General features: G+C 38.9%; 1 protein-coding gene across 50 annotated transcripts in view; it reads right to left on the bottom strand.

Moving 5' to 3' along the window:
* ANK2 (ankyrin 2) overlaps positions 1-25,641 on the bottom strand; it is a 581,537-nt gene that overhangs the window by 215,558 nt on the left and 340,338 nt on the right. For 10 of the 50 annotated variants that reach the window (XM_065596243.1, XM_065596237.1, XM_042842310.2 and 7 more), the window contains exon 1: positions 18,221-18,470. The exons of 22 other annotated variants lie outside the window; for them this stretch is intronic. In XM_065596243.1, the coding sequence (XP_065452315.1) occupies positions 18,221-18,355 (135 nt within the window). In that variant the 5' untranslated portion in view covers positions 18,356-18,470. Of the gene's footprint in view, positions 1-18,220; positions 18,472-25,641 lie in introns of those variants that run through there. 18 more of the 50 variants (XM_065596248.1, XM_024111287.3, XM_065596249.1 and 15 more) reach the window with 4 other exon arrangements.

Here is a 25,641-nt window from a genome sequence, read left to right as displayed (position 1 = left end):
CTTTCATAGTTTCAAAAATGTGTAAGTGGTAAAGATCTGAGCAATGACACACAATTCAATCAATGCTCTTTTATTAAGGACACGGATGTCCAACATTTATTTGCTTTTCTTCCAGCCAGACAACTATATTAAAAGTTAATGTTAGACTCCCAATTATTTTTGGAAAAACAGCTTTCAGCCACAGGTAGGGTGATATTTTACATTTGTTTCTGGCTAGAAGGGTGCAAAGCTTTATTGTTATATATGAATCTCATTACCTTGATTCATATCTTTGCCTCTTCAAGACTAGACTACTGCGATGCATTCTACTTAGTGATATATTTTAGGTCCATTCAGATAACAACCTGGTAGAGAACAGTTCACTTGCTAAGAAAGGTATCCCATAAGTATATTAGACTAGTGCTCTGTGATCTGCACTAACAGGTCTGCCTGGGGTTCCTGGGTGGAATTTAAAGCGCCGATTTAAACATATAAAACCTTAACTGGTGTGGTACTTGCCTCCTTGGATGACTGAATCTCTCCATGTCATACTGGTGCAGTTAAAAGCAGGAAAGGTGCTAAAAGTTTAAAAGATGCCCATTGAGAATGCCATGCCAGCCTCACTTGGCTTTGGAATTTGTTCCCCATCCACTTGGTCTCAAATATCCTTGATGTGTTGATCTTCAGGTCATACTACAGGTTTGAGTTTTGTAGGGGAGATTCTGAGGAGCTGGAGGTTGGTTGAGGAGCAATTTTTTAGAAACGGTGAGGTGATTTTTTTCTATTTTTTCTTTTTAGTAAAAAGTTTGATTTATGCTTAGCTGTGATTTTAAACAATTGTCAAAGCTGCCCAGATGTTGGAATAGGTGTGTTGGGTTTGTCTGTTACAAATCTAAATTTAAATTTTTAGAAGTGCTAATGTTTAGGTTTGTATCTGTGTCAGAACTGGAAGAAAAAAATATATGTATGGATCCAAGCATAGAGAGAAAAACTACAGATCCCTGGGACTTACAAAGGTCTTCACCATGAGGCAAAACTTCAAGAGTTGAACATATTTAGCCTTGGAAAAAATAAGAGTAGGGAAGATTTGATTGCAGTATATAAATATTTTAAAGGGTCACACCTGCTCTTTGGGACAGACCTGCTCTTATTACAGAGAGATGGTAAAAGAAGAGGTTGGGATGAGACATGTTTAGAATTTATTATATCAAGGGGATTTATATCAAGACTTCAGCAGAGAGAAAAGGAGCAGGTACTACTGCTGAATTTGGTTTGAAGGATGAACAAGTGCTTAGTGTACTCTGTGTACCAGTTGAAAAACTGGGTTGGTCAGTCAAGTGGGAGATCAAGTAGACCAAAAGTTTCTAAACCTTGTGTGACATACTTGTGAAAGCATAGTGTGACATCATTAGTCAAAGGGTAGTGAACATATTTTAGTTTGATAGTTAAAAGGATCAACTGCAGTTTGTTTTCTTTGTTTGCACAATAGCAAGCCAGATAAAATCCCTATCCACCAACTGTGTGCCACTACTGTTTTTGGTTCTGAGTGACCTGAAAAGAACCACCAAAACTTCTCTCTCTGGGAAATATGTACTTCAACTATAAATATTAGGGCTCAGATTTTCAAAGGAACCTAATAGAAGTTTCTCAAATTCCACTGTAATTCAATGAGAGTTTGGGGGATAACTCCAGCCTAATCTTAATTTCCCCCTTTCACCTCTTCCTCACTGCCACACGCACTGGACCTACATTATTTCTCCTTCTCTTCATAGCACTCCCTCTCATGTTCTTAAACATCTTCTCTATCATTGGCCTGTCATGTATGGAACAACACAATAGTACAGGTTGATAATGCAGATGCACCTGACTGCTGCCTATAGTGTCAAGTGAGGTTTTTACCCACGAAAGCTTATGCCCAAATAAATCTGTTAGTCTTTAAGGTGCCACCCGACTCCTTGTTGTTAATGCACAAACAGATGAAACAGCATTTGCCATGGAACCATATCATATGTTGATTACAATCCATTCCCTACGACACTTCAGGCACTTTACAAGTCACTGATGTGAAAGCCCATTGAGCTCAAATGAAATCCCTGATATCCTCTCCTTTTCAAACCATCCTCCCTTTTTAAAAAAAAACAGCCAGGGCAGAGTATCTGCTCAGAAAGAAATTGATATGGTTTCACAGTAACTTGACAGAATGAGAACACATTTCTCCTAAATAGGGGAAAGAATCACTTTTAATCACTTATAATGGAGGAAATGATGAAATTCTGGCTAGGTCCATCAACAAAGTATGGAAACCAGATTTTCTAGAATCCCATCAGAATCAAAATTAGTTTCCTCTTTTAATAAGAGTTTTCCAGTATATCAATAAACATATAATTCCAACCAAAACTTTGAAATAATGCGTCAACTTCATCTTGTGGACTTCAGTGGAGTTACATCATGGATTAATTTGATCCAGAATACCCAAAGGCAAGTTAATTACCGGAAGCAGACCTGGTTTAATCCACACAAGACAAATTAGTTAATTATTTGTGTTATGGTAGCACCCAAAGTCCTCAAATAGGATCAGGCTTCATGCTATCTAAACACTCAGGAAAACAAACGCGTTCCTTGGCTCAAAGAGCTTACACTATAAAAAGGAAAAAACAGATGCGAGGGGAAAACAGATACAACATACGGACATAGGCCCCGGTCCTGCAAGTGGATCCACACAGGCAGACCCTTTTGCCATGGAGGGCTAGGGACATACTGCTCAGGCCACTGAAAGACACGTCTGTTAGTCACAGGCACAGTTTATCATCTTCTTTTATTTGTTTTGTTTTTTACATTTTTCTGTTTTCATTTTTCTTACATAAAACTGAATTACCTTTCCCTATTCTATATAGAAAATTATTGTATTTATTGACATTAACCTTTGACTATTTTTTACCTTTTTTTAGCAATTTCTTTAAAAAAACAACAACACTGTTTTTCTTTGTAAAAGTAGCAAATAATATCCCTGCTGCCTCCCCTGAAATAATGGAACACCCTTCCCTCTGTCCTTGAATGGCCTTCACCTCACATACCCCTGACAAACACCATGTCCCTATGGCAATAAAAGCTAGAAGACATCATCAGTGTGTTTTTGTGAAAGCCACTCTGCTGCTGCCAGATTTTCTCCTTCTGGAGAATGAGGGGAAATTCTTAAGTCCCCAACCCATGGCTCCTGCACCACTTGCCTCGTTGGGAAGCGGGGCCTGAGAGCGCTTACAGAATCTGCTTCTCCATATTGGGGAAAGCAACTGAAGAGCATGAGTAGAATCTTAAAGTCTAATAAAGTTTCAGTATCTTTGTAAAACAAATGACTTATCCATCACGGACATCTCTGGCATTTATTGCACTGATAAGAACCATAAGAGCTCCCCTGAGTTCTGAAGAGTAATTCTACATTAATTGGTTGGACTGTTTTTTTTTTCCAATACATTATCCAAGTTTCTTTTTCCTTTCTTCTCTTTGTGGTCTTTGAACATGGTCAGAAACAACCCTCCCCTCCCATTATAGTGTTCAGGTGCATTATACTCAATACACTCAGAAAACAGAACAGAGAATATTGTTGGTGTAGGCCAATATATTTTTCGTTATAGAAAAGGAGCAGCAAGCAATGATGCTCTTCATTTAAATCCATTTGAAACATGTATCTCACACCAACGTCCAAGGGACAAAGATCCAAAGCAGCAATTCAAACAAAGCTGCTTATAGTGGTCCAGCCACCTCTCATGTGGCTTAGGGTCATGCTGCAGGCAGCCTAACTCACTTTCCTCTCTTGAGCTGTTCAAGAAACTCAAAGAACTCTCTGATCCATTCCCATCATTTTTTGGGTTGTGCTTAATTAAATAAAGTTTTCAAGTTCATCCAAAAGTCCACACAAACAAAAGTTTCTCATCCTCCTCCCAGGCCTTGCTGCCTAGGGCCTTTCCTGCTTCGGTGGGCCCTGTCTGGCTGGCGTCACAGTCCTAACTCCCAGGACGCTTTACTGGAGCCTGCTCAGTCCTAGCTGTCTCCATTGTCCTACAGCAGTAGGAGGCTGCAGTCACCTGGTCTCTCATTCTGTAATCAGGCTTGCCTAGCCCTCCAGTCCAAGGGTGAGCCACCCCGTTACACTGATATTAGACACCATAGTAATACAGAACATGGGGTATATTGTTACGTATTTCTTAATTATAGATTCACAAATACCAATGAAATATTCCACTTTCATGAGCTTTTCAAAGGTGCAGTACTGCATTTCAAAGCCTGGACAACCTAACAGGTTGCGCGTAAGGCAAAGTACTAATGTGTGTAATTTACTGTGCTAGTTTGCTCTGCAACTCTGCAGTTTTTTAAGACAAGTTCTTTTTTTTCCTCCTTGTAACTGTCAAGGTCTAAAGAAGCAAGTTTTTACCAATGCTGCTGTGTCTATAATTTACCAGCCGGTATTCTCATAAATTCAGATCGACTCTCTGAAAATCTTATTACTACTCATCCATCTCAGGGTTTTCTGTAGTTTGAGGTGCTGTGAAACCATGCTTTCTAGTTATTGCAGACTTTCTCCATCACTTGAAAAATCCTTAGGGAAGTATTTTGTTTCCCTATGGCCAGATATTCATTTGAATTCATGACACCTCTCAATGGCACAGTAGTTGAGAATATTATCCAGCTGATTCTTCAACTTTTGGTTGACTACATGATGTTACCACCTGTCACTGTGACTTGTTTTGGGGGGAAAATGAAGATAAAAACACACAGAATTTATTGTATTGTTTGTTACCAAATGCACTTTCCCTTCCTATGCACATCCTTCTGAGCTCTAAGAGATGGTCGAGATTCTCAGACCACAGTCAAGTTTCCACTCTCTCCAAAAGAAAATGTACCGCCAACAAAAATCAAGGCCATCTCTAGGAAAGAGGAAAACTAGGCACCATATGCATTTACCAGCAAAATCTAGGGTTCCTAATATTAGAAGCCTGTATTTATGGACACCCAATTTTAGGTGCCCCCAAACTTTAATTTGCACACACTCAAATTGTATTTGCACATGCAAATCAGAGATTTTGGCCATTAAGAATTAGGCATGGTTATAGCCATCAAAATGAAACATACAAGACCATGGGAGCTATATGTCATCCCATGTTATGAAAATGAATGATGCTGCGCTGCATTTCTTGTGTAGCACTTAACCGTTAAAGAATACTCAACTGATATGTTACAGTAGGAAGTAACAAACTGACAATCTTGGTGCATCAACGTGTTTTCCTTCTAAAATATTATCTTGAGAGGTCTCTGCTGAGGTAAAAAATACAGTGGTAGTGTAACGGGGTTCCCTCACCACTCATAGCACCTCCTCCTGGCTGTTCTGGGAATTTGCTCTACTAGGTGCTGCACTCTTCTCAGCGGTCTCTCTACCCATCATCTTCTCTCGGTGTGCAGCCTCTCTCACTCTCCGAGCTGCAACTTCTGGTCTGTGACGTGGCCCTCTGGCCAGGTCACTAAGTTCCTCCCCTTCGAGGAAAATTGCAGTCCTCCCAGACCAGCTGTTCCGCTGACATCTCCAATGCCCTGTGCCACTTGTGTCACTATCCAGTGGCCGGTAGGAGAACCCAGGCCCACCCTCTACACTGGGGTTCCAGCCCAGGGACCCTATAACATGCAGCCAAGACCTGTACTGTCTTAGCCCTTGCTGCTGTTTCCCTCAGTTTCTTCCTATACAACTGGCTCCCCTCCCTCTTTGGGTCTGCCAACCTACTCTCCCTCCTCTCAGGAAGTGACTGTAGACTCCTTCCCATTTGCTCTCCACTCCTGGACTTTATACAGGCCCCTCCCATTCCTGTCCAGCTGAGCCTGCTTCTAATTAGTGGCCTCCTTGTAGACTACCTGTCCTAATTTACCCTTTTAGGACCAGTGTGGGGAATACACCCTATCACAGGTAGTTACTGTAATGTCTGATTGGCCCCTGGAAGAAATGTGCATTTTTTACAGCAACTGTGATAGAACCAATATTGTTTACCATACAGTTCTGCGGTACATGTCCCAAGTGCTCATCACAAATCAGGGTGACACTACAAAAGACCTTCCAGTAAGATTGTGGTGCTAGAATACTGGGAAATTGGGGTAGTTTTGTTTAATTCTCCTCTTTATTTGCAATGCAATGCTAACAGATATTTTAGTTTTGTGCATAATGCTTTGGTTATAGTGTATTCTGTAAACAGCAACACTCCTTGTACTCCTGTTGAATAAATCTGCTCCCTATATTTTGGGGACTTCCACTTTATTATTTCATTAAAATACAAAAAAAAATTCTTTAATATAACAATAAGGTTAATCATTTAACAATGATGCCAGTTTTGAATGTCCATTGACCTTGTTTCTTCTGTCAACCCTCTTCCATACCAATTTTCCAAGCCACCTTTCTATCCTCAATCAAGTCTCTACTAAAGACACATTTCTTTCCTGATTTCTTGTTTCCCCCTATTCCAACTTCTGTTTCTCTTTTTAGACAGCAAGCTCTTTGGAGCACAAACTGTCTCATTTTGTGCCCTGTTTGCTTCAGAAATAGTCATGTTCAGAAGTCTAGAAATGTAAAATACAACTTTACCTCTGCCCCCATATATATGAACTACAGTGTAGTAATTTCATGAACACATACTATTTCTCAAACAATACCCAATAATACTTCATGATGTTTTCTGCCCTTGTAGAAAAAAGATTCATTCTTGGAAAATGTATAAGCTATGCAGGATCATAAAAATTTCAGTTCAGAATCCTTTTCTGTATTAAACTGTCTGCAGAGGAAGGTTTTTATGTTGAAAACTTACTCCATAGACACTAGGTATGATGTCCCAATTAACATAACGTGTAACTGACACTGTTAGCTCTGATGCTAACAAGTTACTGCCATAATGTGCAAATCCAACTTTTAAAATGCTCACAGTTTTGCTTTTGTTATTTACTCATACAAAAAAAGGGTCATATTGCAATGTTGAGTTGGTTTTGAGTTATGTATGAGTTAAAAAAAAATCTTAAAATTTACTTGAATTGGAAAGAGTGTTTTTCACCCAGTGTCAAATAGTGCAAAAACAGTTGATGTGATTTTGCTCAAATCTTTCCATATAACAAAAAATAGGTTATTTTAAAGTCACTTTTTGCTTGTGACTGAACCTGAAGAATTTCAGCCAGAATGAAGACATTTTCCGAAAGCACTGAACATATATAAATGTATTATGAAACTCCTGATCTAATCTTAACTATGATAGTAGCAACCAGTATGACTGGTTAAATACAAATGTACTTTTATTAGTATCTACTGTAATTCTTAAGATATTAGACCCAGGTAGGCGAAGAGGAACACACTTTAGAGAAATAATATTTGCTAAAGAATTGCTGACACTGGCTGTGGTTTCAACCTCTGCTTCAGGACTAGTCCCAATGCCAGAATTTTTGCCTGCATGCAACACTTGTTAAACCACATATAATTTAGGGACTCCTAGTAATTGAGCTATACACTATTGTTGAAAGTAATCCTGTATTTTAATAGTTAGAAGTCTTCCTTTTGGGTCTCACATGCTCTGTTCAGATTCCTATTTTCTTCCTTGGCTTTCTATAAATGCTTCTTCTTATCAAAGTGACGTTCTAAAAATGTTATAGCCAGGAAAGTCATAGTTAAAAGTGAAACTCTCTACTCAATCCACCTTCCTGTATTTATCTATTGCAGCATATATGGTGAGGGACCACCCTGTGTTTAGAACTCAGTGGAATTCTAGGCATGATTAGGTGAGTTGAGAATGAAAATTCAGCTTTATGTCTGAATCCTATTGATTTTGTGGATTCACTTTTCAGTTACAAGGTGACAGGCTTCCCATTACCAAAGCCATCCAGTCTACCATGTTAAGCCATTTTTATTGCAAAACAAAATGTATTATTATAGGGACCACGTTGGAATGTTATGACTGGGAAAGAGGTTCAAAATTCCCTTTCTATATACAAAATATTTATAAAAGTTAATAGCTTTTTACCTGGTATAACTACAGTGTACTGCAACAGTTAATGGCATCACTAACAGATAAAATAGCACAGGGAACTACATTCCATTCACTGCTTTAAAAATAACATTTACAATCTTTTACAGTTAATATGGCACCCTCAAGACCACTTTGCAAACATTTCCCTGCAAGTTAGGGCCTGTGTTTCAAACAAGGAAAATGAGAAATAACGAGGGAGAATAACTGTCTTGTCCAAAATCACAAAGAAAATTGATGAAGGAACAGCCTGTTGACCTACTCCTGTGCCTTAAACATAGTGTGTGAACTGAAGGAGGAAAGCATGAAATTCAAAACTGAAGTATGGGCAGTTAAGCAAATAATGTATTTTATATAGTAACTTTTATATCTAAATATGTATTCTACTAATGATCTTAGATCTCAAAGAACTTTTCTTTTAAGTTCACCTTTAAAGTGTTCACTCTAAAACACACAGATCCGATCTTATGTAATCCACTTAGTTGGATATGACCTTGAAGGATAAAGAACTCTGATCCTGATGGACAGGTAAGCAACAAAATATGCTTATTAACTTGTCTCTATTATATGCCATCAATTACCAATTCTAAAAATGTACAAATGAAATTGGGCCTTGTATTATCATGATGATATATACCATTTCTGTCCAGGAACATAGAAACTGCCATTGTGAAGAGCTTCTGGTTTTATTTGACAGTGTTACAACCACTCACAGTATTTAGAGTGGCAAAGTGTTTGTAAACCAGCTGCTTTCATAGTGCAATGCTGATGGCTTGTTAACTCTGTTAATATGGAATTCAGTCCATTAAAAAATCCCTTCATTCTTTGGCTGTTCATCACATTAAAATATTCAAGTAATGTCTGGAAAACACAGTATATGTGGTTCAGCCATCCACAATAATAAAGCCACATGGTCTACGATCCGGTTTTTGTCTTTTTTTGATGTTTCCAAGCAGCTACAAGATGCAGACTATATATATATATATATACACACACACACACACACACACACACACACTTTATAACATGAAAACATTTCTCATTAGTTTTGTATTATGCCAGACTTCCTATAGTGTTAAATTTACCATCATATCCTTGGGGCAACCCATTAAATTTTTGTCCCAATTGATCTGATTAATCTCTGGTTTCAGAGACCATCTGTTTAAAACCAGACAGTATGCAATTGGGTGTAACTCTATAAAACGGCACAGAAGCTGCACCCTTACACTGCATATTTTATATGAAGGTTTTTTGCCAACATAGTAAGTAATGGTTTTATCTCACCATGTTCAAATGAATGAGACTCGAAAAGAAGATATTTTTATGTAGAAACCTTTGCTGCAAAGCCTTGAGAGCTACAATTTCTTAGCCATTTGCATCTTCTCTTTGATGTTCAGAACAATCTTCTATACTGATCTCAAAGTGCTGGTTCTCTCCAGAGGGCATCACCATTGAACAGTGACATGGCTTTGTGAATAGCAAGCTTAAGATGGCGCTATGAGCCAGAATGCCAAGGCATTTTTTGAGAGGAGTATCACAGCACATTATCAAACTCTCTGATGTGCAGGCTACTGGCAAAGCTAAGTCTTTCACTTGCAGTAAAATAGGCTCAGTGATCTGTCCCTGGTAGGTCTGTAAAAGGCTGAATAAAGAGAAGTAATGATATCAGCAATGAAGAGTCATTTCCCAAGCTTTATTAAGAGTATGCAGCTTTCATATGCAAACTAACTATATATGGAGTAGCATTTTTCATTTCCAACGCACTTTCCTTTGAGATAGGTTTTACAGAGTAGTTAAGTGACTTGCCCAATTATCATGTAAGGTGTCAATTTCAAACAACTCAGTAATTTTATTACTGTTTCTGTGCTCAAACCAATTGTGCAAATTTCTTCATACTTGCAAGTTGCACAGGTATCTTCTTATTACTCATCCTGGCATATGCCTTTTCCTTATAAAAGGCACCGAATTAGTTAATTCAGAGCTAATTTTTTTTAAACTAAAACAGCAATCTGAATCAACAAATAGGTACATTATTAAAAATTCTTTGAATAGCATTCATGTATAAGGAAAGGGCACAACAAAACTTTGCAATCATCTCATCTTCTCAAACCTAATTATCAGCAAGCGAACTTAATCATATGAATTACTGAAAAGACGACCAAAAGGGAAAGGCAACTTTTCCTGTATGGGAGTCCATGCACAAGCCAAGGACTCTTTATCAACATGCAACTGATTGATCTCTCTTTGGAGAACAATTTAACTATTGCTTTAATCTCAGTGGCTTTGACCCATTAATACTTACTACCTCTCTACAAAGGCTGGAGGTGACAGTTATCAGAAAAGGTTTTGGTAAAAAGAATTCTATTCCTTTGGGTACATAGAGCACATGTGAATACTTCTAATGTGTATTTTAGGCATTTGCAGCCATTAGATCAGTTCATCTTGGAATGTTGTGAAGTAGACTAAAAAGTTGACAAAACTTTCAGTGGAGGTAGTTTTGCAATATAGCAACTGATCTGGGTCTACATCACAATCCTGCATCTGAACACCGTAGCCATCACAGAGATTGGCATATGCATCCAAACTCTGGTACCAGGCCTATTGCTACTTATTACAAAAACACTGTTTGTTATAATAAAAGCATGCAGGGAAAAGAGATACAAGAAAAAATATTTGCATTTGTGTTGTATAGTTTCTTGTTAGACCTTTGTAGTCATTAAAATTACATTCATTTGTAACAAATTAATATTGGCTTGCATACATTTAGATAAAAATCTGAGTATCATAGGAAGTCCTATTAAGGAATAGCTAGGAGTCAAAAGTTATGCTTCGCCTAAGTAGATGGGAAGAATGAATATAGTTGCCTTTATTTGGTATATGAGGTACTTATAGCTCTCTTCTACTAGAGGAAGAAGTTGCAACTACAAAGAAATAAAGTGTGTAATTATATTTAAGATTTATTGTGTCACTAAGAAAAAAATATTACCAGCTATGACAGAGAATAGGCTTAGCAAGGTATTGCAGAAAAGGGGCTAAGAAAATAAAACAAGGTCCAACTTTCACGTACGCTGTTATCTCAAACATCTTTTTGGGGATAAATTAATTCATGCAGGTTTTAAAGCTTTTCCCAAGTAGTTTTAATGTGTGTAAGTGACACTTTCATAGCAAGTCATACTAGGTCTCATCAGAGATTTGTGTTTTTAAGCGATAAAGGGGTACGCAGCAAGTTGTATTCGACACATTGAGCTTCCTCTAACTTCCAGCACATATATTTTTATTTCAGCAAACATAACTAATGGGGAAATTAAAGTCTTGCTAACAATTCCTGGGGTATTACAAGTTAATACAAGGTAGAGATAATGCATTCAGCATGGAGATTTTTTCATGATTCTGGAGCTCTGAATAGCTTTCCAATGGGATATTTTAGGGGAAAACTACTTTTCAATTGCTATGGTTTGTGGTTCTAACACAAAAAATCCCATTTCTTCGCTATTAATGTTTGAGTTTCCTTGTACTCTGTTATTGTCTGTCAAAGCAATAATGATTGTTTCACACCTTTGACTTTTTTGCTTCTTCAGTATTCCAAAACCATACAACTTTTATGTTTTCCTTAGCCATCAGTAGTTCCTCTTTCCAGATGACTTGAGATTGTCTTCCTATGGATATGTAAAGATGCTAACCCAGGGGTCGGCAACGTTTGGCACGGGGCTCACCAGAGTAAGCACCCTGGCGGGCCGGGCCAGTTTATTTACCTGCTGATGTGGCAGGTTTGGCAGATCGCCGCCCTCCACTGTCCCGGGCCAATGGGGGCAGCAAGAAGCCGCGGCCAGCACATCGCTCGCCCGCGCCACTTCCCGCTGCCCCCATTGGCCTGAGATGGCGAACCGCGGTCAGTGGGGGCCACGATCGGCCAAACCTGCCGCATCAGCAGGTAAATAAACTGGCCCAGCCCGCCAGGGTGCTTACCCTGGCGAGCTGCGTGCCAAACGTTGCTGACCCCTGTGCTAACCCAATCATGTTTCCAAAACCAATAAGGACCCCACTTCAGCAAAGCTCGTAAGTGTGTGCTTAATTTTCAGCATCTGCTTAAGTCTTATTGACTTCAATTGAAACATGTTCATTATACTAAGTGCTTACATTCTTTGCTGAATAGAGATGGACTTAAACATATGCTTAATTACTTTGCTGAATCTGGGCCAATATCGTCACCAGTAGCAGCAGACAACAGTGATGCAAAAACTTGTTAAGCATCAGAATCAACCTTGGTTTGAATCCAAGTTGCAAAAGTCTTCTGTAAAACCTTTGTGGTACTTAGCTCTCTAGCTACCACAGACATTTGTAGGAGTCCTCCCACTATATTCATTAGTCTGGCATAGTGGACTCACTGCCAGCTGCCTTTTCCTAAGTCAATGAAGGACTTGTGAGAGCAAAGAATAATTTGGATATAGCACTTCTCACGGGATGGCTGACCTCTGTAAGTGAAGCAGATCCAACTCCCACATGCTAGAGTAGCTGCTCCTTCCCACTTGGCTAATTCAGAAGGCCAGGCAGCACCTGGAGGCTAAAAAAAAGGGTTAGGGAGACTCCCAGTGAGTCGGAGCAGACTGGTTCAGTCAGGAATGAAAGGAGATGAAAATTGCCAGAAATTGATTGTGGTTCCTGGGAGAAGGCTGAAGGCAAGAGAGGAGCAAGAGGGGGTTTGGTGGCTGGCCTCCCCAAGCCGAGGGCTGAAGGCAAGAGCAGCAGCAGAAGAGGGAGTTTCCTGCTGGCTCTAAGCTGGAGAACTGTAGCCAGGGGTCAAAGAGGACTGATGGCAGGGGAATAGTGGAGAAGCTTACCTGCTGACATCTCCAGGAATGGAGAGCAGGACTCAGAGAAACTATGAGAGAGCTAGGGGAAATGAAGTATGCAGGGCCGGCTCTAGACACCAGCACTCCAAGCATGTGCTTGGGGTGGCACTTAACAAGGGGCGGCACTCTGGCTCCTTTTTTTTTTTCCTTGGGGTGCAAAAAGCTGGGAGCCAGCCCTGAGCGGAGGTGAGCTGCGGTGGTGGGGTGCGCGGGGAGGGCCGCAGGAAGTAACCCGGGGGGGGAGGGGGCAGAGGAATCGCTCCCCCCCCCCAGCTCACCTCTGCTCCACTGAGGCTGCTACATTGTGCCATGTCAGATTTCCAAATACGGTTTTAAAATATAAAGTTAGGTTTCATCATTCATCATCAATAGAGCCTGCTTCAGCAGAACAAGCTTAACTTTAAGCATGTCAGTAGTCCCATGTGCTTAAAATTAAACATTTTATGTAAGGTCCCAGGTAAGGAAACTCAAATCAATGGATCCAAGTCCAGATTGTACTGGTCACAATTACTTTAGAAAGCAGAACCTTGAAAGAGTTTATGGATTAAAAACCAAAAAAGTTGGGTATAAAGAATAAAAGCCGTGATCACGGTTGGATAATCCTAAAAAATAGAAAAATATTCAACTGTTTTCCTTAAGACATTTAAATAGGATGGGATAGCTCAGTGGTTTGAGCATTGGCCTGCTAAACCCAGGGGTGAGTGTTCAATCCTTGAGGGGGCTACTTAGGGATCTGGGCCAAAATCAGTACTTGGTCCTGCTAGTGAAGGCAGGGGGCTGGACTTGATGACCTTTCAGGGTCCCTTCCAACTCTATGAGATAGGTATATATATATATATAACAACACTGGATAATATATATTGCATAATGGAGAAGTTCATAACACTGGAATTTGAATAAGATAACATATAAACCTTCTCTGCACCAAGAAGGTACAGTATTCATGATGCCCTCAAATGAGACACGACCAATTCACTTCCTTCATAGATCATTGTTATTTAGCACAATCTCTCAAATGTTGGTATGGAACTAAGATTCCAACTAGGAATAGGGAGTAGAGGAACAAGCTTTAGCCCTTATAGCTCCATAGTTCACCGATATCTTGAGGTGGAGGCACAAAGTTCAGAGGCTGATCGATTTTTAAACAGTTTATTTGGCAACATTTACCACTGCCAGCAACATCCTAGAAAAAGAAAAACAAACAGCCCCTCTCCTTATACACTACTGACTAGAATATTAGAAGACCTTTAGAGCATTAGAATGGATCTTTAAGAGACTTTCTAAAAATATCTTGGAAAAATCCTCTCTCTTTTCCTAGTCATAACAAAATCAAAGAAAGGAGTCAAGTGAAAGAGTGTTAGATGATAATCCCAGTTGTATTAGTCTCTTCATTTTTCTAATCTCTTACATACCTTACAACCATAGAGGGAAATGTTTTAATGAAAAAGAATTTTACTAGCATCGTGAGTGTTAAAGATCCAGCAGAAGCTTTGATACTTTGCCTTTTGACTGAGAACACGTGTGGTTGAACAACCACAGAGTCAAAGTCATTTACCGTTAACATAAATTTCTTCTTCCGATGAGATAGACTAGAGTAGATACACAGACAAGAGTAGGTACTATTGAAAACTCAACACCTGTTCCTTCATTGCGACTCTGGTGACAGGGTAGATCTTAAACTAAAAACTGTACAGGAAGATACCACAGTTATTGGAGTGGTGAATGTAGTTTTCTCCTTTATGTCCATTGTGGCTAGAGAGACCAGACTTGGTTTCATAAGCTTCCATAGGATTCATGCAACCAGTCAAGTAACCAGCTGGCCTCTGGATAATCTCTTTTTGCCTGCTCATATTAAGATCACCACCACCACTCCCTTGACTGGGATTTACATCTAGATGGTATTCTGGGTTGATGAAATCCTCATTTCTGTTCTTCTTTATTAATTGCCACACCTGCTGTTTGTATGTTTTTATACTTCACTTTAATAATATCAGTAAATTATCCTCTCTTCTTAATTCCCTGTTGAATATAATCCATAAAACCCCACCACCATTTTAGAGCCAAATACAAAGAATTTGGTCCTTAGTCTCCAAATAATCTGTATCTGAAATTATTAAAAATGTCTTATCCAAGCACATAATGGTACCCAAATCCCAAGTACCATACCCAGGCCTGAATAACATTTTCCTTCAACTACACACAATATTCAGATAAGCTGGATGACCACAAATCAAAAAGTCAGATCCAAATCATCAAGTCTCTCTATAATGGACGAAATCTGAAGAGTCCAAAATGTGAGCAGGCTCTGATTTGGACCTTTATTTTTAACCCCCCATTTTGGGAATGTTTTTTCCATGGCTTTGTATTAGCGTATTAAAGTATTATGAAGGTTGGTTTCACTTTCACTTAAATTCGATTTAGTTGTCACACAAGGTTTTAGTCGCGTGTTTGAGTATAAACTTACCCGGGTGCATTTTCTGCCTTCATGCAAAATCTAAGGAAATAGCTATGTTCCACCAAGTCCAATACACTGACCACAGGAAGGAAACATTCCTCCTCAGAATGACATAGTGGAAGTCATGCGCCCAGAAGGTCAGAAAGCAGTCTATTCCACTTACTCTCAAACACTCACATGTGTGATCAGACCACACTTCCATTAGAGTAGCAGCAAGATTAGGCAAGGAGGGTACGAAAGGAAGGGAGAAAAATTATTGTGAGTCTGTCAAATTCTGGTTTTCTGCAATTTGAGACCGATCTCTTAGTAATGAAAATAAAAATCAGTCTAGAGTAGTTTATTTTCTTAAAATCTTTAACAGAGTTACTTGATTTTTTTTAAATAGCCTTTTAAAAATGAGCCCTGCTTGCTTAAAACAAACAAACAAAAAAACCACCATATCCAGCAGTTTGACATCTCACCTGAAAAAGTTATTCTGCACAATACAGACAATTCTGGACAGCTGAGTGAAAGTACTGTTTCCAACACACGAAATGATTTCTTTAGTGAGTGGGGCCTGAAGCAGCAGAGAAAGCTGTTTTTAATTTCAATTTAGAAGGGATCAGATTAATCAGAACAATTTAGCTGTTCAAGATGGCTGTACACCAACTGAATTAAACTTTGGATGTTGCATCTGCTGCAAGTTTTCACTGAGCCACCATCCTCAGCCTGATGCTAATCTTTTCCTTTGGTCACTAAGACCCACAGTCTGTCTTGCTGAAAGTAGGACAGTAAAACAAGGTCCCAGTTAAGTAGCAAATAATAGCATAAAAAGACAACAAGGTACTGTGGCAGATACCATATTTCAGAAGAGATGATACAGTCACTGTATTTCCCATGTCACCACAAAACTTGGCTGACACTTTCTTTTACAGAGCTCTCTTTCTATCTTGTATGAAGAACTGACAACAGTGAATGCAATGAGACTCCACAAGCCAATGCAAGAAAGGCAATTGCCCTTTGTAATTTTCTGGGTCCTTTACAAGTTGAATGAGAAACCTGCCCTAAAGTGACTCCCTCCATCTCTGCCACTGCCACATAGGAATCAAAAGAACCTCATGATTAACAGTACTACAGACAGTGTCACGCTGGATGTTTGATCTCTGCCCATTGCCCTGAAGAGCCAATGAAAGTAGTGCTGCCTCCATGCCACAGGCAGTTCTGAAACCTGATTGATAAGAATCCAAAATAATTTTGCTGCATTTGGCCTGCTTCTCAATGACCTCACCTTATGGAGAAAAAGGTCAGAGTCTGCAAAAAAAAAAAAAAAAAAAAAAAAAAAAAAAAAAGGATTTTTTTAAAATCCCAAGCTAAAGGTTTTTAAAGGTTTCAGGCACCTTGCTCTCTCTATAAAGGATTCAGGCATTCCTCATTAAATTTTCACCGATCACAAGTGGCATGAATCCATCTCAAAGGTGGCTGGCTGAACACTCCTAGTGAAGCCAGAACCTCGGATTGTGAAAATGGCTGTACATTAGGGAAAGGTGAGTTTGCTCCTTGGTCTTTGCCACTGCTTCTATTATGCCAAATACATTGATTTATACTGACAACTCCTTGCACTGAGAAACATTGGTCTGAAATCTCATGAAGACAGTGCAGCTGAATGATAGCCCAAACCCTAGAACAGTTCTGCTGTAGGAGATTGTGCAGATGACAAGAGTGGAACTGAGAGTTCTATCACATCCATGGAATAGGAGAGCTGAACCGCTCTGTGATTCATATGGTCAGAGTCAGATCTTCTGCCAATGATGCGCTCTCCCCTCTCCTACTTCATCCCTTGTAGGTCATTTGTTCACCATGACAACCTGAGCAGATGACAGAGGTATATTCACACCAAGGAACATATCCGGAGTACGTATTCATGAATGAGTCGACCCAAAAGCCGTTTGAGATCATGACATAAGTCAGTGAATATCAGAGTCAATATCTGCATATATTAAACCCCCCAAGGCAATTAGCTTTGGTGACCACAGCGCTAACTGCAAAAGTAACTCAGTCAGCTCAAGTGCGAACTCTGTATGACACTCAGTGAGTAGTACACTTTTGGTCTCGTTGTTTCAGTGGGATTCCTCGTATAGTAAAAGACTAGTCAGAGCAAGGGTGCCAGGATCTGGCCCTGATTGTCGTTTTCTATTCATACTGAGCATGGGGAATAAGAGCAACAGAGGAAAAGGGCACTTCACTTGCTGCTTAACTAACACAGAAATTCAATTCATATTGCATTTTTCCTCTTAGATGCAGGAAAGTTACTCGTATGTTTTAATCTGATAGTCATACATTGCAAGAAATAAGTATACCAAAGTCTAGCTCCTGCAAACACTCATCTGCATTGTCCTTCTGTAGTTGAGTAGTTCCATTGACTTGAATGGGACTACTCGTGGGATTAAGGGTTTGCAGGCAAGGGTCCCTACTATAGAGCCACAAACTCAGAAATAATGTTGCTAGATTTCTAGAGAACAGTGAAACCAGTGATAATTTGTGACTAATCTATCAATGTAGGATGATTTATGGCAGTAAGATAGGCTAAAATACTATATTATATCCATGCTTTTATAGCATTTAAATTCACATGAAGTTCTCTGCTGCCTACATTCCTAGACAACTTGGTACCTGAAAATATATTCAAGCTACTGCTCAGCATAGTGCCAGCTGTCTTTTTCATTACTCTTAGTGCCACAATAGCAAATGCAACAGCTTAAACACACACACACACACACACCCCTACCTTAACTTGGTAGGCTACTATCCAGCAGCCTCAAAAGGGTTGAGCAAAGAGGACCCTTTCAAGACTAAGATCTATAGTTCTAGGACCTTAACTTTCCCCCCATCTTTCATCTGTTTCACCACTTAAGACTTACCTGAGCCTCGGGATCTTTGCTTTCTTCATTGTTGTATCCATAGTAATCAGGAATTTTATCCAAATCCTGTATGTTCCCTTGTGCTCTTATACTCTTGCCTGTGTGACAAGACTGGCAAACTGGTGCATTGCCCATATCAGTTCTTCTGTCAATTCCTGCAAGTGGGTTTATCCTTCACTATGGACTGTGCCCAGTGTTCCCAAAGGGCAGCTGATTTAGACAATGCAGAAAGATGATCATTCACTCGTATGCTGTGCTCCCTTGAATACCTTCCCTCCCTCCCTCCTCTCTAGCTGGCCTGTGTCAAAGAGAACTCGAAACCCCAGCAACTGCAGACAGCGTTCAGTGACCATTTCCAATTCAGGCGCTGCCTGTCTATTTTTACACCTACTAGGCCAGCTATGCATGTAAATGGAGTTGAGGGGGGAGCTGCTTTCCAGCATACAGTCAGCCTGCCTAGCACACAGAGTTGAAGTCCTACTGTGTGAAATGCCTCTACATGTGAGGGTTATTGAATTACCCAGTTGCATGCCTTTGACTGTTTTGATTTTTTTCCTACTGCTCTCTGTCTGACTGTGTTTATACAAAGCACTAAATTTCAGAATGTTGCTAAATGTCTTGCAAGTTTCCAACACAAGAAAACCCTAATTAATTCAAATGGCATCTATTTGGTATGTAACAAAACAAAAGACAATCAAAATGTATGAGCACATTTTTCATGACCATTTATATTAATCATTCTTTTGTCATTTAAAGTTCACTCACCTATTAATCATGATGAGCTCATTTTGGATTGATTTGTATGTGGGCTATGGTTTTATAGATATTCAGTTGTAATTTAAGCAACAATTTCTGACCCTTTTGTTTATGTTAAATCTTGTCTAGACCATATTTTCATTTTTTTTTTTAAATCAGAGTATAAAGGTTTTCCCTCTGCCTTTGTATTCAGGGTTGTATCAAGTAGAATGACAGCTGTATTGAGCATCCCCTTTTGGAACTAGCCCACTATTCCTTAACTTTAAGAACCTCCCCTGCAGAGCTTAAAATCGGCAAAACTAACAAGGAAATAAATATAGCAGATTGCAAATGCATCTCTAAAGCCAGTGTATCAGTAAATATTGGCTTGTAGTAGAGCATGCTGTATCTTTGCTAAAACATCATCTTGAGGGATATGCATTCAATCCGTGAGTGGAAATGTGTATATGTAGCATGAACTTGGTCTGAAATTCCTCAGAAACTGAATGATGTTCCTCAAAAGCCAGAAGCATTAACCCAACATTTTTCTCTTTCAAGTTTCAAACTATTGCAGTATTAAAATGGTTCAGACAATGGTAATTCCCAGCTCCTGTTACATCTATTGTTACAAAAATAGCAAAAAACAGAAAACACCAAATCCTTGACTCAGACAAAGTTCATATAACCAAGGCTTGTACACGTAAAAAGAAACACACCCACACACTAACACACCCACCTCCTGTTTTTGTTTTTTAAAAGGACACTGTCAACTTGAAATCAGGCCAACCAAAAAAAATTGAGTAAAAAGTAATCTCAGGTGCTCTTGAGGCTCCCATTTCTATGATGCGACAGTTACAGGCTTTATTTTGGTCTAACTTTCAGATACTTAAAAGCTGCCCCACAATTAGGGGAAGAAAGAGGAAATGCTGTTATGTCACATAGGTTTAAAACAGAACTTGTAGTTAGTTGAAATTGTTCAGGGAAAGTTCACTTAAGTCCTTGGGTGACAGATTTAATAGGTAGAGGGCAAGTAGAACAGTTAAGCATCTCCAATTTATCACTTGAATATCATCACCACGTGTGGTATATATTCTGGTATCTATATAACTAGTGTGTCAAAGAGGTTCTTTACTGCAATGAACTGCCCCCTCCTATCCAGTCATACCAAATCAATAGGACATGCTCCCTCATTTGTGACAACGAACCATTTCTTTACACAAAGATCATGTTGTCAGGAATTGAGGTTAGATCTCTTATGGTTACATTATCTGCTCTATATTGGGATATTTTAAAAACTCCAGTTGTCGGTAAATAAATTCATTTTCTCCTTCATTGAGTTACCACTACAGAGTCTCACTCATAAATATGTGCAACAAAGCCATGTGCCCGGACGTCTTGAGCCAGTAAAACACAAACACATGCTTATTTAAAGTTAAGCAGGTATTTATTTGTTTTGCTAGACTGAGACTTGAATGGAGAAAAGACACCATCTCTTCATCTTAAAGGGACACTGTCAAATTGAAATGTATTCATTTTTTAAAAAGGAGTTAAAGGTAATTTCAGGGATTACACCTTCGCATGAGTCGCCTTGTGTTAGTTGCACAAACATGCCTCTCTTTTTATAAATAACTTTTCTCTCCCTCCTGCTGTGTGGAAGACCTATACAAACAGGGGAAGCCTGTGAAGCTCTGCCAAATGCACAAATCAAGCAACATTAAAAAAATCAGAGAGACAGGTTATTGTCTCTTTCAGATCACCCTTAGCTGTTAATTATAATGGTGGGTAAAACATTCGCAGGCAATAGCACAACTTGCTGATGTGCTAACAAGCCATTTGCCTCAATCAGCTCAACTACACATTTTAGACTACTGTATCAGGGTCAATGAGAACAGCATACAGAGGCAATGGCATCTTGTTTTAAAATCACTACTGTGCTATGTACTGTCACAAGTCTCCAGTTTTATTCAGAGCTTTAGTTTCTTCAGGCCTTCTTCCATCAGCTGGCCTCCTCAGCTGGTGCAGACCCTTGTTCCTTCTTTTTGATAGGTCTCATCTCCTAACTGCATGGATGTAGTAACTCTAAGAAAAATGGTCATTAATGTATGAAAGACAACAACACTTACAGAGAAAGGAAATGGTTCTAAAATGAGCACAAAAATGGTTCCTCTCTAGTTTCATGGGACTCAAAGTCTCACTGGGACTTTGCTGTGTGAGGAGGTGACCCATTTGCATGTGCAGATCAATTCTCTGAGTAAAGAACATCTGCAAAACCAAGGGATCCCAAGAGGCTGTAGGCACTAAGTATTGATTTAAAAGATTTACTTGTGATGAGATGCTATAGCACATCACAGATTTTTGAAGAGGGCTGGAAATGGAGAAGTGTGAAGGCTTAAATCCATTATGCTTTACTGCTGCTGGTGATTTCTGCTCAAACAGATTTGAATAAACCACCTCAAATAAATTTTACAGCTGTAAAAACAATGGATTTCCAAGGAACAGCTTCACATAAATGACCAATCTATTCACTGGGCAGCTGGTTAGACATTTTTTCCAGATTAAATTGCCTCATTTCCCATATTAAAAAAGCCCAAACACGAGAGGACCTATTTGACCAACTAGCACCTTTCCTGTCAGACATCCTTGTGAGTGCTTAATGCAGCTCCTGCCATGGTAGCTTTTCTGTTCCACTGGTTCCTAACATAAAGTGGTCAATTAATACGAGACAAACTTATAAAAAAAAGAAAAGAAAGACCAGTGCATAAGCTGGAGGGGAAACGATGGTGAATACTGAGCAGCATGCATTCCTTAGAAATAACGCTTGTAGACAGTTACAATCTATGTAGACATCTGACAGAGCAAGGGATAAGCTTTCTGCCAGAGTCCTTTTAACAATATCACTGTTGTTTGTCAAAATGGTTCAAAGTCATTAGGGCAAATTACTCAGAAAGCAAACATTTTCATGTTTTGCCAAACTTAGTTAGGGCATGATATTCAAACAAAGTAAGTATCTTGGGATGTAGGATTCGAAGTCCACATGGAGGGACATAGTTGCAATATCTTTGTAAGTTCCCATGCTCTTTTTGCGATTATTGTTATTATCTGGGCTGCACTATTGTTTTTCAAATCTATCATCTAAGACGGCAGCCAACGAACCAAAAACAAAGGCCTGGTCTTCAGTTATGAAGCTCTAGAGTAGACATTAAAGTATCTTAGTCCCTGTTTCTGAATAATAAACCAGACTCTGTTCTGAATTACACCGGAGTAAATCCAGAGTAACTTGTCTGAAACCAGTGAAGCTACTCCAGATTTATACCTTGTTAGATGAAAACAGAACAGGATTCAATATCTCTGTAGCTAGCATAACACATGCATAACCAGTTTAAACAATTCACACTACATCCTCTGTAAATATTGGTTTTCTTTGTTTTTTTTTAAATGAAATCACGTTTGAAAATGTGTTAGGTCATTCATACAGCCCTGTTATTACAATTTCTGTGTATGTGGCCACATATACGTATATCAATTCAGAACATGGGGGGGAAAGGACTCATGGCCTTCTGCTGAAAAACAGAGACCTCTACCACTCAGTAAGCTAAGGAAGCAGTGAAATGTGTTTTGACATTCCCACGGGGAGGACACCAGGCCACATATAAATATAAGCCATTATATTATATTCTGGTGATTAGGGCTGAGATGGAAAGCAGTTGGCTAAGATCTGACCTAAGATGATGATGATGATAAAATGGGAGAAGCAACCAGAAGAATTAGCAAAGATTATATCACCATCATTCATAAAAGTACAGAATTTGTGACTCAGGTGTGCAGTATAAGGGTTCTTCTGGACATGAAACTGCTGTTGGATGTCAAAGTAGTAGCTGTGGTTAAGAGCACTTTTTTCCACCTGTTCTTTGTACAAAGACTATTTTACATACAGACGTTGCTACACCTATCCATGGCTTACACCAGAGGCTACTTGGAAGCTGAAACAGGTGCAGCCTGTAGAGGCCAACATATTAAAGGGGATATAATTTTGAGGGCATATAGTGTCTATACTCCATGAGCAGCACTGGCAGCCTGTGGATGGAACTCAAGGTGTTGGTCTTGACCTTCAAAACTCTATATTGTTCTGTAATGGGTTACCTAAGAAGCCACCTCTCTTCCAATGTGATAGCGCCAGCTGAGTTGCTCAAACAGGAGCTCCCTCAATTTAATCTGCTGACAGTCACTTCTCCCTTTGGCTTACCAGAGTCTAATATTCACACATATTGCAAGGTCTATTCTCTCCATTTGGGGAGGAGTCAGGATGAATCACTGAGGGACTTATGAATGTGTTGCTCTGAAAAAGCAGGTAGTCATTTAGAACAGGAATCTTATTTCAGTGCATGTTGCACACTTCCTCCTCACTCCATGCCCCTCACGTAAACTATTCAAAAAAGAATATGAAAATGAGTTCAGACCGTAGGATAGTGAGACAGCAGTGTTACTCTTGGAAGAAGACTCAGAGGGACTCAGTATTCCCACATGTCTGAATTCTGCTTGGTCCAGGAGAAAGGTGGGAGGAATCAAGGAACTGGTACCTCCCTGATTTAAAACCAGTCCAGTATTATTTAAAACATCCCTGGGGCTACTCTAACATATGTCAATGGACAATTAGCATAGTGAAGCTCCGCTCCACTCCAATTTTTAGCACATTCCTCCCACCTGTGGCATGCCTCCTATACAGGGATAGTGCAGGAGATAGTTCTAGTGCTTTCAACAGCTGTATGACAACAGGGAATTCCCTTCCATCCTATTTGCACCCCCACTGAGTAGTGCAAAGTGAACAAATCGCACCAGAGAATCTGGGCCAGAGAGTTCAAAAAGCCAGGATAGAGAGTCTTGCTAACATAAATGGCTCTCAGGTAAAAGAGAAGAATATGAAAATGCACCGAGACTAGTATCAATATATTTGTTCTATTTTAAATCATGCTATAGGATTTGCTAAACAGACTATTTCTGCCTCGAATTCACAGTAAGCCTTAGACAATTATATTAATATTGCTTTTAAACACAGAACCAGAATACAAACAATGGGCAAAATCCTGAGCAATGTCTATTTGGGAATTTCATCTCACAATATTTAGTGGATCAAGAACAGCAATGTGTCAGCCAGGAAATTCACAAAAATCACAATACATAAAAACAATTTTTCCAAATCATGGCGTTTATGTGAGAAATAGCTACAGCAAGAATGAACCTGACTTAGTCCTATTAGAAATTTCATCTACCATTCTTGTTTACCTCAGTTGTTCATGTTTGACAGCTTCTGGAAAAGCAGCAGCTATTCAAGTTAGCCAAGAGCATTCAACAGAATCTATGATTTTATTATGGTTTGGTTTAAATCTCCTACTATATCACTAGATCCTATATTACTAAATGTATCCAGCAGCAGAACATGTGCAGTGCTGTATACGTCAGTACAAAAAATATGAAACATGATTATCTTTTCCTTGTACATATTAATCATGATGGGTCTTGTATACTATAATTGTAGTCACTTAATATATGCTTTGTATACATTAGGGATACGTGAACAGGTTTGGATTATTAAAATTTAAAGAACAAATCTGAAAAGACTGAACCCAAAGCAAAATTTTTGAGACTTCAGAGTAGACTGGTATTTGTATTTTTAATTCCTTGTAAAAAGAACAGGAGTACTTGTGGCACCTTAGAGACTAACAAATTTATTAGAGCATAATGTTAGTCTCTAAGGTGCCACGAGTACTCCTGTTCTTTTTGCGGATACAGACTAACACGGCTGCTACTCTGAACCCTTAATTCCTTGTGTACCTCAAACTGATGGAAATATTGGCAATCCAAGGCAGGCAGGGCTGGCTTGTTTGCTTTCTCCCAAATTAGCTACATTAAATTCCTTTGCAAACATTTTTCTGCAAATATTTCATTTAAAATCCTCAGTTTTTGGTTTCAGTAATGGTTTTAATTTTAAAAAGTGTATTTTACAGAGTATGCATAGTGAATTTAATGTCTATAGCTGATCCTATTCCCATTAAAATCAAAGACAAAAAGAGCAGAATCACATTGCCTACATTTGAAAATAGTTTAACTTTTTTTAAGGCAACTAGAACACTAAGGGGACTGACGGCCAAATTTCTTTACATTTATTACGAATATTTATTCATAGTGATTATTAACCAGTTACTCTCCATTGGCAAATGACCCACTAGTTAATATGCATATTTATAACACATTGAACATGTAATCTTCTTCTATGTATGAAATGAACTCATTACACCCTGCTCTAAAAAATTCAGTCACAAACATTTTCTAATATTTTTTCAAGGATATTGCCTGGCTAAAACCATCATAACAATTTTTATTGCATTCCTTATATTACCACGATCAATTTTTACACTATTTGCATAATTTGAAATGTTAGTCCTCACTCACTTCATTTAACATAATCCAGGCATAAACAGTGTATAACATGAAAGGGCCTATGTTTATTGTTCCAAGAATGAGAATAACATCAATAAAGATAAAAGATATTTCCTAAGAGTCTATAAAGCAATTGTAAAAGATAAAAATAAAATAGAATGTCTTTGTGCTTGAGCAGATCTCTCTTTAGGTTAAAAAACTGACTAGGCAAAGGAAATTTTCTTTTACATACACGTATATTACTGTACTTC

The sequence above is a fragment of the Chrysemys picta genome, chromosome 5 (genome assembly GCF_011386835.1).
Source record: "Chrysemys picta bellii isolate R12L10 chromosome 5, ASM1138683v2, whole genome shotgun sequence".
In the NCBI taxonomy this organism is placed as follows: Eukaryota; Metazoa; Chordata; order Testudines; family Emydidae; genus Chrysemys; species Chrysemys picta.
Note: the sequence above shows the minus strand (reverse complement) of the source record. Positions and strands in the feature narration are given on the sequence as shown.